Source organism: Scyliorhinus canicula, chromosome 10 (genome assembly GCF_902713615.1).
Source record: "Scyliorhinus canicula chromosome 10, sScyCan1.1, whole genome shotgun sequence".
NCBI lineage: Eukaryota > Metazoa > Chordata > Chondrichthyes > Carcharhiniformes > Scyliorhinidae > Scyliorhinus > Scyliorhinus canicula.
Window position 1 is genome coordinate 132877324 of NC_052155.1, and position 14712 is coordinate 132892035.

The 14712-nt window shown below is 43.4% G+C and overlaps 1 protein-coding gene across 1 annotated transcript in view; it reads right to left on the reverse strand.

Annotated features, from left to right (window-relative positions):
- The window catches only part of csmd3b (CUB and Sushi multiple domains 3b), a 2394280-nt gene that overhangs the window by 997584 nt on the left and 1381984 nt on the right, over window positions 1–14712 (reverse strand). Inside the window, exon 6 of the mRNA XM_038809755.1 lies at window positions 8535–8647. Within this exon, the coding sequence (XP_038665683.1) occupies window positions 8535–8647 (113 nt within the window). The remainder of the gene's footprint in view (window positions 1–8534; window positions 8648–14712) is intronic.

Genomic DNA, 14712 nt, shown 5'->3' on the forward strand with positions numbered 1-14712 from the left:
CAGCCCCTGGCACTCATGACTCATGGCAAACATGATACTCCTCCTCACCCTCACATAATTGCCAGCCTCAGAGCCACCTCTTGCTACCTCCAAATATCTTCAGATATTCAGCTGTGACAGGCATTGAGTTAAACAATCAGTTGCATTCCTCGCTCCATCGCGTAGGAGACGGTGGCACAAGTGGAGGCAACAGGAGCTGTGCAGAGGGGAACGAGTAGCCTGCATGCCTCAATCACATGGAGGAAATGAGGCTGTCTATTGTTTCAATGGCAATTGCTGAGGGCGTAACCAATATCAGGGTTGAAACCATCTAAGATAACGATATCCTCAAACCTGATCCTCTTTCTTAAATTTTACCTCCCAGTCATATCACATTTCCGATTTACATACGCTTCTTTGCCCACAATCTCATGCTTGTGCTTATCGCCTTTCGGATATCCAAGAGATGCAATCCGGCCAAGCAATGGCGAAAAAGCAAAAATATTACGTTGATAAAGTTGCACCATCACTAGACATCACACTTGCAGCCACCAGTTCAGATACTCACCCTGCATGTAATTTAGAGAATACTTTGTGGGTGGATCTGCACATGGTGTCAAATGATGGAACAATGCAACTGGCTGAGAGCTAACTCCAAATTTACCAGCTAACCACAGACTGAGATTTTCTACCCTGCTCCCACAATGAGTTTTCGGCGACGGGGCAGCTCGCCATTGGCAGTCGGTGGGATCTTCTGGTCCGACTGAGATCTAAGGCATTTTGTATGGCTCACCCATGCTGCCACCGAGGAACCCGCTGCGGGGGTCTTCAATGGGACTGGAAGGTTCTGCCAGTGGGAAGGGGTGGAAAATCCCACCCATTGAACTGTTCAAAGAAGACCTGTTTAAAAAAAAACACAAGAGAAGACACTGATGAAAAATGTCACCAACAGGGGCTGGTTTAGCTAACTGGGTTAAATCGCTGGCTTTTAAAGCAGACCAAGGCAGGCCAGCAGCACAGTTCAATTCCCGTACCAGCCTCCCCGAACAGGCGCCGGAATGTGGCGACTAGGGGCTTTTCACAGTAACTTCATTGAAGCCTACTCATGACAATAAGCGATTTTTATTTCATGGAAGAAGGCTGACGTTGATGCAGAATGAAGTGGTTTGTGTCTTGTCCAATTTGAACCAGCAGGAAGGAGTCTAGCACCAATCTGACTCAGGCATTTCATATTGCTGCCATCATGGCTTTGGATTACAGTGTGCATGTTGGCTTGCAAGGTGTTACTGTGCTCCAGCAATCTGTGCTCCAACAGATTAATAGGATTCCAAGTGCCACTCGAAGGAGTGGCTATAGCTTCACTGAACGCAACTCTGCTGTCTCCTTCCATGGATTCAGCATACATCCTCCCATCAGGGCCTCTGTAGTGCTTATGCTGTTGCCTATTAGCTAGACAGCCCGCTGCTACCTGCCGAGCCAAGATGATGCTGTCCACACTCAGGCTTTCTAGGCCCAAGCTGCTCGACAATATTCTCCACAACCTTTTGCAGTCTCCTCCACTGAAAGTCAGCATCCATCCACCAGCCATTGTGCAACTACTGCAGTAGCACTGTGTAAAAACATTAGGACAGGTAAGGGCATCCACAAGGGGGCACTAAGGCAATAAGCAAGGCTGATTATAAAAGCAAAATTATTATGCAGAAATACACTGAAATGTTTCTCAATTTTAGATAAAAATAATAGAATCCTACAGTGCGGGAGGAGGCTATTTGACCCATTGGGTCTGCACCCTACCACTGCCCACGCCCTCTTCCTGTCCCCTCAAGCCCGTAATCTAATTTACACATCTTTGGACACTAAGGGACAATTTAGCATGGCCAATCCACCGATGCACATCTTTGGACTCTGGGAGGAAATTAAATCACCTGAACAAAATTCACGCAGACACGGGAAGAATGTGCAAACTCCACATGTACAGTCATCCAAGGTTGCAATCGATCGGGGTCCCTGGAGCTGAGAGGCAGCAGTGCTAATCAGATAATAATAGGGCAGCACGATAGCACAGTGGTGAGCACAGTTGCTTCACAGCTTCAGGGTCCCAGGTTCAATTCCTGGCTTGGGTCACTGTCTGTGCGGAGTCTGAACGTTCTCCCCGTGTCTGCATGGGTTTCCTCCGGGTGCTCCGGTTTGCTCCCACAGTCCAAAGATGTGAAGGTTAGGTGGATTGGCCATGATAAATTGCTCTTAGTTTCCAAAAAGGTTGGGTGGGGTTACTGGGTTATGGGGCTACAGGGATAGGGTGGAGGTGTGGGCTTAAATGAGGTGTTCTTTCCAAGGGCCAGTGCAGACTCGATGGGCCAAATGGCCTCCTTCTGCACTGTAAATTCTATCTATCAATAATGTATTGGTAAAATTGCTTATTTGAAGTCCTTTGTACCAAATTTGAAAAGAATATTTGGGATGTGGTTTATCCAGAGGATATAAACAAAGATGTCCTGCTGTGGAGGAGGGAACATGGTTAGTTCAGTTGGCTAGATGTGTAGAATGTGTGCAGAATAATACCAACAGCAATCCCTGTACCGGCAGAGATGTATTTCTTGGGGCGTGCCATCGCTCCTTGCCCCATTGTGATATCATGGCATTAACCGTGAATAGCAGCCCTTGGACAACAAGGAAACTACATGAAGAGAGGGAAAACATGCTCTGGTCTTCTATGACTGAAAGAATCAACAAGAATTTGGATTTCTTGCATCCTCCATTTTGTGGATCGTAATTGATGGTCGGCACATTTCTCTGGTGCGGCATGCCGTCGGCCAGATTTCTGGTGCGGCATGCCGTCGAGCTTCTCCATTTCGCCAGCTGGTCATAGGTTTTCCCATTGTGGGGCAGCCCCACGCCGTCGGGAAACTCCCGGGCTGCCGGCAAAATGGAGAATCCCAATGGCGGAGAATTCAGCCCCGTATATCTTGTTGCTAAGGACAAAAGTAATGTTGCAAATTAGCATACACGCTGCAACGCACCAATAACAATTGGAAGCATCAGTGCACTATTTTTCTGGTGGCATATCTCTGTCCAGTATCATCACAGTTAATATGATATTGGAATTCTACTCTTAAACACCAACAAACAATTGAAATGTAAAATACATATCCCAATTAACGGGCAACTGGATTCCTTTGAGGCAAATGATTTGTTCACGAGCAAATTGATTTGTGACAAACATATGGTGCGATGGAAATTAAAACTTGGTGATTATTTATTACTTTATTTTAATTTAGTGTACCCAATTCATTTTTTCCTATTAAGGGGCAATTTAGCATGGACATTCCACCTACCCTGCACATCTTTGGGTTGTGGGGGTAAAACCCACGCAAACATGGGGAAAATGTGCAAACGCCACATGGACAGTGACCCAGAGCCGGGATCGCACCTGGGACCTCGGCACCGTGTGGCAGCAGGGCTAACCCACTGCGCCACCATGCTGCCCCTAAAGTTGGTGATTATGGGAATGGATCAAAATGGGGTTGCTTATTCACGGGACTGATTATTAGCACATTTCTGAACTAACAGATGAAAACACTTTAAGCAAAAGCAATATTTTGCCTTTTAGGTATTGTGAATAAGTAATCTTAATTCAGAAATCTGTGGCCTAATGGAGTATAGAGCTCGTGTGAATGAGAAAATTTTATGCAATCTTCCAGTAATACATGTTGCCTAATAGAGATTTGGGGGCCTGTTTAATACCCTTTTATCATTTAATGGAAACCAGCTGTGAGAGAGTGATAATAAGTTCAGTTTGTTTCTTTTTATGGGACATATCACCATTTGTGAGCAATACTATGCAAAATTTAATAGTGTTTGTTTAATAGGAACAATTCTAATCAAATAAATGTTTATTTGCCATGCATGGGCTCTATAATGAGTCTATATTATACTCAGAAGAGGGATGCAGTTCATAGTAATAAGCAGGATAATAGTATTCATGTTTCACTTCATACAAGGTTTAATACAAACCAGATTATGTGCAATAACGCTGCATGTAGTAAAGTATCTATATAACCTCTCCATAATTAACATTTAATAAGTGCACAAGGAGTAACAAGAGATAATTCCTGGAACCATAGTCCAGGAATATGGAAACATGAAATGCTTGGCAGTACAACAGATTTTCAGGTACCAGCTAAGTCTGAATATTGTAAGCATTAGCTTTAATTCCTTGCTACCAGCGATAGAATTCCTATCAAGAATACACTTCATTGAACAAGTAGGTTATGTTTTAAATAAAATGGTAATATTGAAAGCCATTCATACCCTTCTGCTGGATGTCATTTAAAAAAAAATGACTACTGGAGATCAGCTGATGGCAAATGCAATGATGGCAGGTGTCACACTGATTTGATGTCAATACTAGTTGTCATGTGCAGAAGCATATAAGAAAAACTTTACAGAGGTATCAAGGAGCAGGTCATAGTTATCTCATGATCTGCTATGTGTTCCAGCAACTCTGAGGTGTGACGACAGCAGTGCTTGTTTACTACTGCAGCAGTCTCTCAGTTTAACAGGAGCCAAGGAGATATCTGACTGATATTAAGTTATCACTGCGCACTCAGGCTGTGCGTGGTTCATAATAAGTGGCAATTTGTGAGCACCTATGAAAAGTTACACAAACAAAAACCAACAACAAAAAAGACGTACATTCTGAAGCAACGCATTTAAAAACAGACAGCAACAACCAACTCTGAACAGTTGTATTGTTGTTCATTGCCAGGTTTGCTTATGATCGATTGCAGGTAGGTTGTCGAGTTAGACGCAAGTTCAGAAATTTCTGTGTGGATCATCGAGAGACAGACCTGGGGTGCAATATTACTTCCACTGGCCCACTGCCAGTTTCTATGAAACTGTGAGAAATCTCAGCAACTGATTACTTTTTAAGTTGTTTCTACTACATCTGTTGTATCCACTTCATGGGATGAAAAATGTTGCTGTGACAACTTGATCCAGTGTCAGTGGGCCCATGGAGTTCTTATGAGGCATCGGAGAAATTAAACAAAATACCTCTTTCTGCCAGTTTTGACAATGCAATGAGTAATGGATCGCATTCAAGAAACTGCCAATGCAATGTCTCAATTCCACACGTCTCCCCCTTATAGCTCTCGCTACACTGGATGCCAGGCACACATGGACACCACTGACATTCAGTACTTCCACGGGTGGAAATAGGGGATCACATTGTATGCTGTGCCTCCTTCTTTACTTTTCTATTATAATATGTCAGCCTATTTATGTTGGGCTCACCTTAGAATGCTGGATTTTCAATGAGCCAGTAAATCGCATCCATCTACCAGAAGTGTGCTGTTAATGTGAGCTACCCTCCAATGCATTGTGTGGCCTAGCAGGTAGTGGGTTGCTTTGATGGTTTGTACCATATTCTCCTTCAGCATTTGGTGTTGAGCACTCCCACAGCAGTTCATATATTTATAACAAGAAATGTTCAGGAACTCAACTTTCTTTTGCCAGACTATGGAACAATTTCAACACGGTGGACAGAGAGGATTAGTCAGGGATTTACATGGACTTATTTAATTTCTGAAAGTGTTCCCTAGGACGTGTATTCTTACCAGCTACAGCACTTGGATGCAATACATTATCCTGGTGAATTTCTGGCCTGAATGTAGTTCAGGCTCAAAAGATGAATGTCTCTGTACCTTGGCAAAGATGCCTACAATATTCTGTAACTGTGGCAGGTATCCGTGTGATAGAATAACGTTGCTAATGGCAATGAGCATTATCAAGATTTCTTGAAGATATCTACTCCTCTCGGATTCTCCAGCAAACCTTTTTGCCGAATTAACCTAACGGTGCTCAAATGGACATGGTGAATAAGACAAAGAACCAAACGTGTGAAGCATGCACTTCTCATTTTTTTGCTCTTTTTCTGAGAATTGTTCTTTATTCAGAAAGTTCAACTGAGATGAAGAACCCCGATGAGGAGAATTACATGTACAAACCAATAACCTGTGGATTTCACCATGTGTCGGGATAAAAAGAGATATTTGCCCTTTAGATCTTAGCTGATGTTTGCAAGCACTGAACACTTGGAATATAAACTCTAAATTATCCTTTACAATTTAAAATACAATTGTATAACTGTATAACTTTGTCAGTGAGTCACAAGCTGAGCATTTCTGCTGCACGAGGTGAAACAGTAAAAATGCACAGAAGCAAAGGATTCAAATTGTTTTCCCTAGATTTTCTACTGGCTTGATCAGGTCAAGTCAAAACTAAAATTCACCCTCAAGTATTTACAGCACGTTATTACAGCACACCTTCGAGTAAGCTTTTATTTTTAGGAAGAAACATGAAGAAAGTTGCCATGTTTTTTTAAGAAATGGCAAATACCTGTAATAGTAAAAAAATACTGTTTGGATAGTAGTCTCTTTCTGACTTATTTGAAACAAGTTAGAGATTCCCATCAGGTTCCATCGCCATATCAAGTAGCTGCTCATTCTATATTACGTATGCCATCATGATGGCATCCCAGAAAGATTTTTGGAGTGTACCAGAACTATCTGGGGCACATTTTCGTACTCAGATAAGTTAACCACATCTGTTTATTTGTATTCTTCAAATACAGTCCAACAGATAAGGGCTGGAATTCTCCAACCGTTCATTTGCAGTGTGATTCTGTGGTCCTGACAGCAGCACACCGGACCCGCCAGTCTCCTGGCGACATGGGATAGTGTCAATGGGAATTCCCATTGACAGTGGAAGGAGCAGCCAATTGCACCACCAGGAAATGGAACGGCTCCTCCCAAGAAACATGCGGCTGGGAGGCAGGATTAAATTACCCAAGGTCTTCACCCACCAACGGGATGCCATGCAGATTATTTTGCTGACTTTATGTTCCCTTAGGGTAAACTGACCTAACTACAAACATTCAAGGAGAAACAATGGTTGGAATTCTCCCAAGGGATAGGGGACGTTTCCCACTGTGGAGGCTGACAGGAAACCACGCCTTCCATTCCTGGTATTATTAATTCTGCATCCAAGCATTTTGCACCATCTTCAGTAATGATGGTTGGGAGTGGGGGGAGGGGGGGGTGGGGCTTGATGGATATCGTTGATCCACCATTGAAGAAAGAAAATGCACCTTCTGAAGAAAGAAGATGGATTTCCAGGAACACTCTGAAGCTGGAAGATAAATTTCCTTTGAGTCACTGAAGCTACAAGCTTCACCGAATAGATGGACCCCCCCCCCCCCCCCCCACCGCTCTCCCCCTCTTCTCCACCTCTTCCACTCCAACCCCCAACCCCCACACCACTGTGGTGTTCCTGGGTCCAGGGTCACTGACGACCTACATCCCAATCTCTGAAGATTGCCCCAGGCCTTCTTCAGTAAGTTCCAACTTTTGCACGCCATGTTGGTCCAGATGTGGTCTGAACAGGTATGTTTTCCTGTTGTCGTAATGGAAAATTAGGTGATGGGTGAAAATTCAACTCAGACCTTCATTTGCAGCCGGCCTCGAGTGGGATTCCTGATCCACCATGGCAGGCACTATCAGAAGATCCGACGGTAAATTCATGTCGGTGTGAAAGCAATTTTGATGCTGTTTTCCACTGTGGGGACATGGGAGAATTCTATCCAATGCATTTTTTAACACAACATTTATATGTGGTAACAGAAAGCAAGATCAAAATAACCTGCCATGCATGTTATTTTAATTGAATACTGGTCTGAGAGTGCAGGTTCCTCTCTGTTTTTTTATTTGAACAACTTTCTTTTAGAACATTTATCACTCGAAAATTCTCCCTTGTATCAATCGGTTGACAGTTCTGTAGGAAATCTAAATTATCAAAAAAATGACAGAGTACTTCAGAGCAGCAGAGAAATAAATTGGCAAATCAAGTGGAGGATTGGCATTGGTCTTGATTCTACCTGTTACAAACCAGAAACAATCTCTGCGAGAAGGTGCAAAATATACCAAAAAGTGCCATGTTTCCTTCTCACTCTAATGGTGTGGTTATGGTTAATAATGCAGCTAATTTGACAGACAGTCCGTTATCAATTTTTGCCAGCAATGAGGAATATAACTGAGCTACTGCTTTGAAAAGGAACTGCTGGGTACTGATGATAATTTCTCTACCCTTGCAGTTTATGTTTACAGGTCACTGGAAACCAATAGTGCATAAAGTGATTTCCACAGGATCAGGTAATACCTGTTATTGCTACATTGCTTCACCAGAGGTTCACCAGAAAGGATAAATATGTAAAATCTAGCTTTGGGTAAGAAAAGAGGCAGAGTTAAGAAACATACTGCTCAGTAGTGAAGATGGTCAATGATATTTACTCACAAACTTTGCTGGTGCAAAGTCATCTTTGTACTCTGAAGGCTTTCAATCTCTAATTAATATTTCAAGAGGCTTTGGATGTAGACAGACACAATTTAGACATTAATATTAATTTTTGCTTTAAACATTATTTAAACATTATTCCCAGAGGTGCCTGCACAAAATTATCTTCTGAAAATAAGCATCCTTCGTGTCTGTAAAGTTACCTTGGTACTGAGCACTGAATCCTCTGTGCCTGTGGTTGTTATCTGATACAAAATGCAGCCTAAGCCAGTTCTTGCTGCTGATAATAGGTGGAGGCAGATTCATCCCCGAAAACCTGCAACAGAAAATAAAACAGGAATATCTTTGTTATTTTCATCTCAGTTCACTTCCCTCCTTTAATATCTGTCATCTAAATGCACCAGCATCACATTTAGAGTAAGGCGGATGAAAAGGAGGGTTATCAATCTCTGCACACCATAAATTGTTCAAAGTGAAATAGATTATTAGAAGGCGAGGGAACTTTCAGCTCCAGCTAGTTTTTGTGATAAACATGACATGTGGAGTCTTGTGCCTTTTAAGAATAATCCGACGGGGGTGGGGAGGTGCATTTTTTGGTCCCTCTTGCTGGCAATGCACCCACTGACATTAATCTGATGGGAGGTGTCATGCTGACTGGCTGTCCCTGCATCCACCATGCATTTAAAGACAGTGGCCAGTTTCATGAGGCTGAAAGCCTAATCAAAAGGCCTGGTGCCTTGAAAGGTTGACAGCCCCACTGCCAGAAGGGGCCTCTGTTGCTGCATGATGAAAACCTCAAGCATGCCTATCACCTTGAAGTGCCCGCTGAATAGTTATTTTCTTCTTGAAATTAAAATGCAGTCACAAATGCCACTCCACCAATGTGCAGGGAAGTAATTCTACCAGATAGCTTGCATCCTGTAGTGTGGACCATTAATCTCTGTGCACCCAGTGCTCCAATGGAGAGGGGTAAAGCTGAAACAGAGCTTGCTGGTCTCCAGGCTCCGTGGTCTCCACACACCTGCCAGACTTTATGCTTTGCCAGTGATGGGAGTGGGGGTGTAGGCAGGTACCCACCACCAGTATTATTCTGGCGGTGTTCCAGATCTGCACAAATTTGGTTTTTAAGGGCAACAGGGTGATGCAGTGATTAGCACTGGTGGCTCATGGCACCGAGGACACGGGTTCGATCCCGGCTCCGGGTCACTGACTGTGTGGGGTTTGCACATTCTCCCCGTGCCTGCACGGGTCTCAACCCCACAACCCAAAGGTGTGCGTGGTATGTGGATTGGCCACACTAAATTGCCCCTTATTTGGAAAAAAAATAATTGGGTGCTCTGAAATTTTTCAAATTAATAATAATTTGGTTTTTAAATATTCAACTTGGCTCCCCTTAACTGCTGGGTAAGTAGGCATTATTTTTGATGACCTGCCTTCAGCAACATTGCGCAAAGTCAGGAACAAGTTGGATCACTGACTGAAGTCTTCATATCTAAATTTCCTCTCCCTCCTGCCATTCAAGTTCACTTTTGCAGGACTGGCAAGATTGCCCCCAACATATTTACTGCAATTTTTAAAAGATTACAATGGCTAGGTATGTAAGTAAATCATTGTAATCTACAATGGGTCTCTGACATTTCGCTCCATTAGGGAGTGATGGGTGGCTATATAGCTTGAGGCCATGACTCCACATAATGCAGGGGCAAGGCAAGGAGGCCGGCTGCCAGAAATACCACAGCCAGTGGGCAGATTGAACACATGCTGGTGGTGTCATTCTGCATCTCATTAAAGTCAAACTGAAATCTTTGAATTATCATTGTTACCATTAAGGCCAGTATACCATTATCATTAATAAATAATGTATTTAAAACAGTAAATAAATAGTTAACCTAAATCACTCTGTTTGGGGCGTGATTCTTCAAAAGAAAGACTAATTTTGGGCTGGGTTTGGTGGGGTGATTCCCCCCAGGTATTTAGGCCCAATCGAGACAGGCATTCATTCTTACTTAGTCACAAGATTGGCTCCTCAGAGATCAGGGCATCAATTTTAAAGGGTGCCTGGTTCTCGAAGTGAGGCAGAGTGTCCCCCACATTCCCCCACCCTCGGACATCGCAATCGCTTGCAGACATGGGCAACATGTCCAACCTCCCCCCATCATTAGAAATCCATGTGACCTCCCTACTCCAGCACCAGTATGAGGGTGACTTGGCCCCACACCCATCCATACTCGTGGGCATTGGGGCATTGTCCACCCCCCCCTTCCCTGTCATGCCGACCCCCCCCACCAAAGTGAGCACACTCCACTAGTGCAGCTGAGGATCCATCCACCATGAGGGCCCCCACTTTCTGTTCCCCCCCCTTTCAGCCATAGAATCCCTACCATGCAAAAGGAGGCCGTTCGGCCCATCAAGTCTGCACTGACTCTTCGAAAGACCAGCCTACCTAGGCTCAATTTACACCCTGATCCCTGTAATCCCACCCAACCTTTGGATACTTAGGGAAAATGTTGCATGGGCAATTCACCTCGTCTGTACATCTTTGGACTGTGGGAGAAAACCACCGCACCCAAACAAAATCCATGCAGGCACAGGGAGAATGTGCAAATGCCACACAGACAGTAACCTGAAGTTGGCATCGTACCGGGGTCCCTGGCACTGTAAGGCAGCAGTGCTATCCACTTCAATTCCCAGTCTTCATAATCTCTCTTCTTACCAGTCCTTCACCCCTTCTTTAATGGGCATGGCCCCCTCCGGCCCCGCTTGTTGGAGCGAAACCCATTTTAGACCTCTCCTCTGTGCACCCAAAGCAATGGGATAGGCGGTGGGTGCAACACAGTGGGAAAATCGCACCATTGATATTTTCTATCACAACTTTTTCACATTGCATAACAAATTCATATGTAGAATGCCAGCAAACAAAATGGATCCTCAGTAATTAAGTCGACATCAAAGTTTAATTTAAAAATGGGACTATCTAGTTTTATTAATGATATCTTATCATATCTATTGTTTTCTTCGTGCTGTTAGATGACATTATTTCTATAGTTCATTCCATAAAAGACTAAATTTTTTTTTAAAATTGTTCAGGAATGTGGGCATTGCTGGCTGAGCCTGTATTTATTGCCCATCCCTGCTTGACCCTTGAACCGAGTGATTTGCTAGGCCATTACAGAGTCAACCACATTGCTGTGGTTCTGAAGTCACATGTCGGCCAAACCAGGTAAATACGGCAGATTTCCTTTAACGACTTTTATTGAATTCTAATTTTACCACCTGCCAATGATGGGATTTTACTCAGAGCGTTGCCCAGGGTCTCTGGATTACGAGTCCAGTGACAATTCTACAATGCCACCACCTCCTCCTGTAGGGTGCAGGTGTCAGATGAAGCAATTAGGAATTTCTCCATGCCCAACAGATGCTGAGCTATCCTCGTCCTATGTTTGTCCCCAAGACATTTATATCTGTCACTGAGGTAAATGTTTGGAGTGGTACTAGTTTGTGAGTAGAGGAATCATGTGGCAAGTCAATGAATATGCTGCAGTAAGCAGCTGGTGCCACTTCCACAGTTTGCTCTTCTATTTTTGGAGCAAAGTTCGCTCCAATGATATCTGGACACTGCATATCTGCGGTTAAAAACACAAGTAATATGAGCAAGACTGGGCCATTCAGCTTCTCAAAACTGCTCTGACGTGGATGCTGACCTTCTACCTCAACACTATTTTTCTGCACTCTGTCCATAATCCCTGAATTTCCTTGCTATCTAAAAATCTATTGACCTCTGAGCTGATAATATTCAACAGTTGAGCACCCACTGGGCATCCAGCTCTCAGGAGTGGAGAATTCCAGAGATTCCAATTTCTTGAAGTGAAGAAATTTAACTTAATCTCAATCCAACATGGTTGCCTCCTGAGACTGTGCCAGTGTGGTCTGGTTTCTGCAGCAAGGGGAAACATCCTCACCGAAATGAACTTGTTCAGCAACGTAGGAATGCTCTATGTGTTGTAACCCTACAGGAAGCCCAGGGATCTGCAACCTCAGAGTCCTTGTGGCCTCACCCGAGTACGATTTACCCAGAGGAGGGGGGCAGGGATACCCCCCTTTTCCTCGGACTACTGGGACATAAATATCTTCGCCCGGGTGTGGGCCGTGCGCGGGAGACCCTTTGGGGAATAGGATGTGTAATTAGTAAGGAGAATAAATCAAAACTTTTCTACAGCCATCACTTCTAAGTGGTCGCTTGCCTGAGACCTTACAATATGTTTCCATGTAATCACCTCTTGTTCTTCTTAACTCTAGGGAATATAGTCCTGGTCCACCCAATCATTCCTTATAGGACAATCACTTTATCTATGAAGTTTGGTGAACCTTTGTTGCACTCCCCCCGAAAGCAATTGTATCTTTCTTCAAGGTAAGGAGACCAGAGTTGTACACATTACTCCTGGTGTGGCCTTACCAAGTCCTTGCACAGTTGACTAATACACTTACACCCCGCTAACATACCATTTGCTGTCTTAATTTCTTCCCATACCTGCAAGAAGGATACTTATGTTTAAACCCTGTTTTTCCTGTTCACCCATTTCTTTTATTTTGCTGTTAAACTTTTGACCCATAGATGATTTATGGACATGCGCCTTGAAGGCAAACTGTATCTTTAACTCAAGCAGGAGCAGTGTTCTGTGACTTCAAGAAAGCAGTTCCATGAAGCAGCTTTTAATTCAAACAAACAGATTCCAGAAGGCTGTGCTGTCTTTAATTTAAACAAGTAGATTACAGAACAGTTTGACAGACATCAATGATGACTCACATTGATGAACTTGGCTTGTAGCAAATGAACTGGCTGGAGATGCTGGGCTTTGCCGATAGCTCATGGTGTTTGCTTCTGGTTTCTCTGAAATGTCTCTCTCTCCCCAGTAAGGCTGGGTAGTTGTGGTTGGTGGGATTGTCATATGAAGGGAGAGCAAATCGGTTAGGATTACATTCATTAGAGTTTAGAAGAGTGAGAGGGGATCTCATAAAATTAGAAAAGGATTAGACAGGGTAGATTCACAAAGAATGTTCCCAATGGTTGGGGAGTTCAGAACTAGGGGATAAGGGATAAATCTTTTAGAACTGAGGTGAGGAGAAATGTATTCACCCAGGGAGTGATGAATCTGTGGAATTCACTACCACAGAAAGTAGTTGAGGCCAAAACGTTATGTAATTTCAAGAAGGAATTAGACACAGCTCTAGAGGCTAAAGGGAGCAAGGAATATGGGGTAAGGCAGGATCAGGACTGAACTTGATGATCAGCCATGATCATAATGAATGGTTGAGCAGGCTCGAAGGGCCGAATGGCCTCCTCCTGCTTCTATTTTCTCTATGTTTCTCTGTAAAGGTGGACCTTTGAGTTGAAGGACCTGTTTAATACAGGCTAAAGGGTCTCTCCAAAAGAAATCCTACTGCCTGTGAGTACTGAATGAATGTTACTGCTGGAAGACCATCTCCAATTGTACACCGGTGGCTTTGATCACTCAGCATGCTGCGAGGACAGCCTGCTACAAATAATTCAACATCAAAAGCAATGACTCATCAGGTTTTACCATAATCCTTATTCTTTTTACCCCTTTACACCCCTCATGTCTGCTTGTCTTGTGTGTGTGGGTAGAGGGTGGGACAGTTAATAAGGAGTGGTAGTACGTTAACTTGGCATTATTACATTGTAAGTACTGCACAATTCGTCCCTGTTTCTATTGTAAATAAACAATAACTGCGTTTCAAATTACAAACGTGGTGACTGTAAATTATTGGACAGCCAAGGGTCAAAGATTTCGAGAATATTATAGGAATTATTGATTAATTCACGTGTTTTGTGACTCCGGGGCATGTGGGGCTGGAATTGACCCTGCACTAGCCCAGGATGTCAAAACACTGTATATTGCATAGTTAAAATATACTTTACCATGATCATAAATTTATTTGCAAAATCCATTTGTTTGTGAACAGACCTGTCTAAGGCCAAGAATACTAAACACAGGTTTCATATTATTGATGCATTCAAGCAGAACCTTTTTCTTATTTCTGGTGCAATCATTAAAATAATAAGTTTATGAAAAGAAAACAGTTCAGAATAAATGTGATTTTTTTTTCTTTAGTACATTCGTTCCATTTATGTTGTGTTTCATCACAACAATGTAGCCACATTCAATTACCATGAGAAGGAAAAATACTTTATCTTATCTTAGCTGTTTATGAGGCAATTGTGTGCTTTTTTTTCTTATAAAGCAATAGATCATGGTGGGATTCTCCAACCCCCTGATGGGTCAAGGAATCGCTGGGGGACAGCGTGCAGCCCGCCCGGCGCCGGGGTTTTCGCGAGGGCGGAAATCGTGGCGCGCCAGTCGG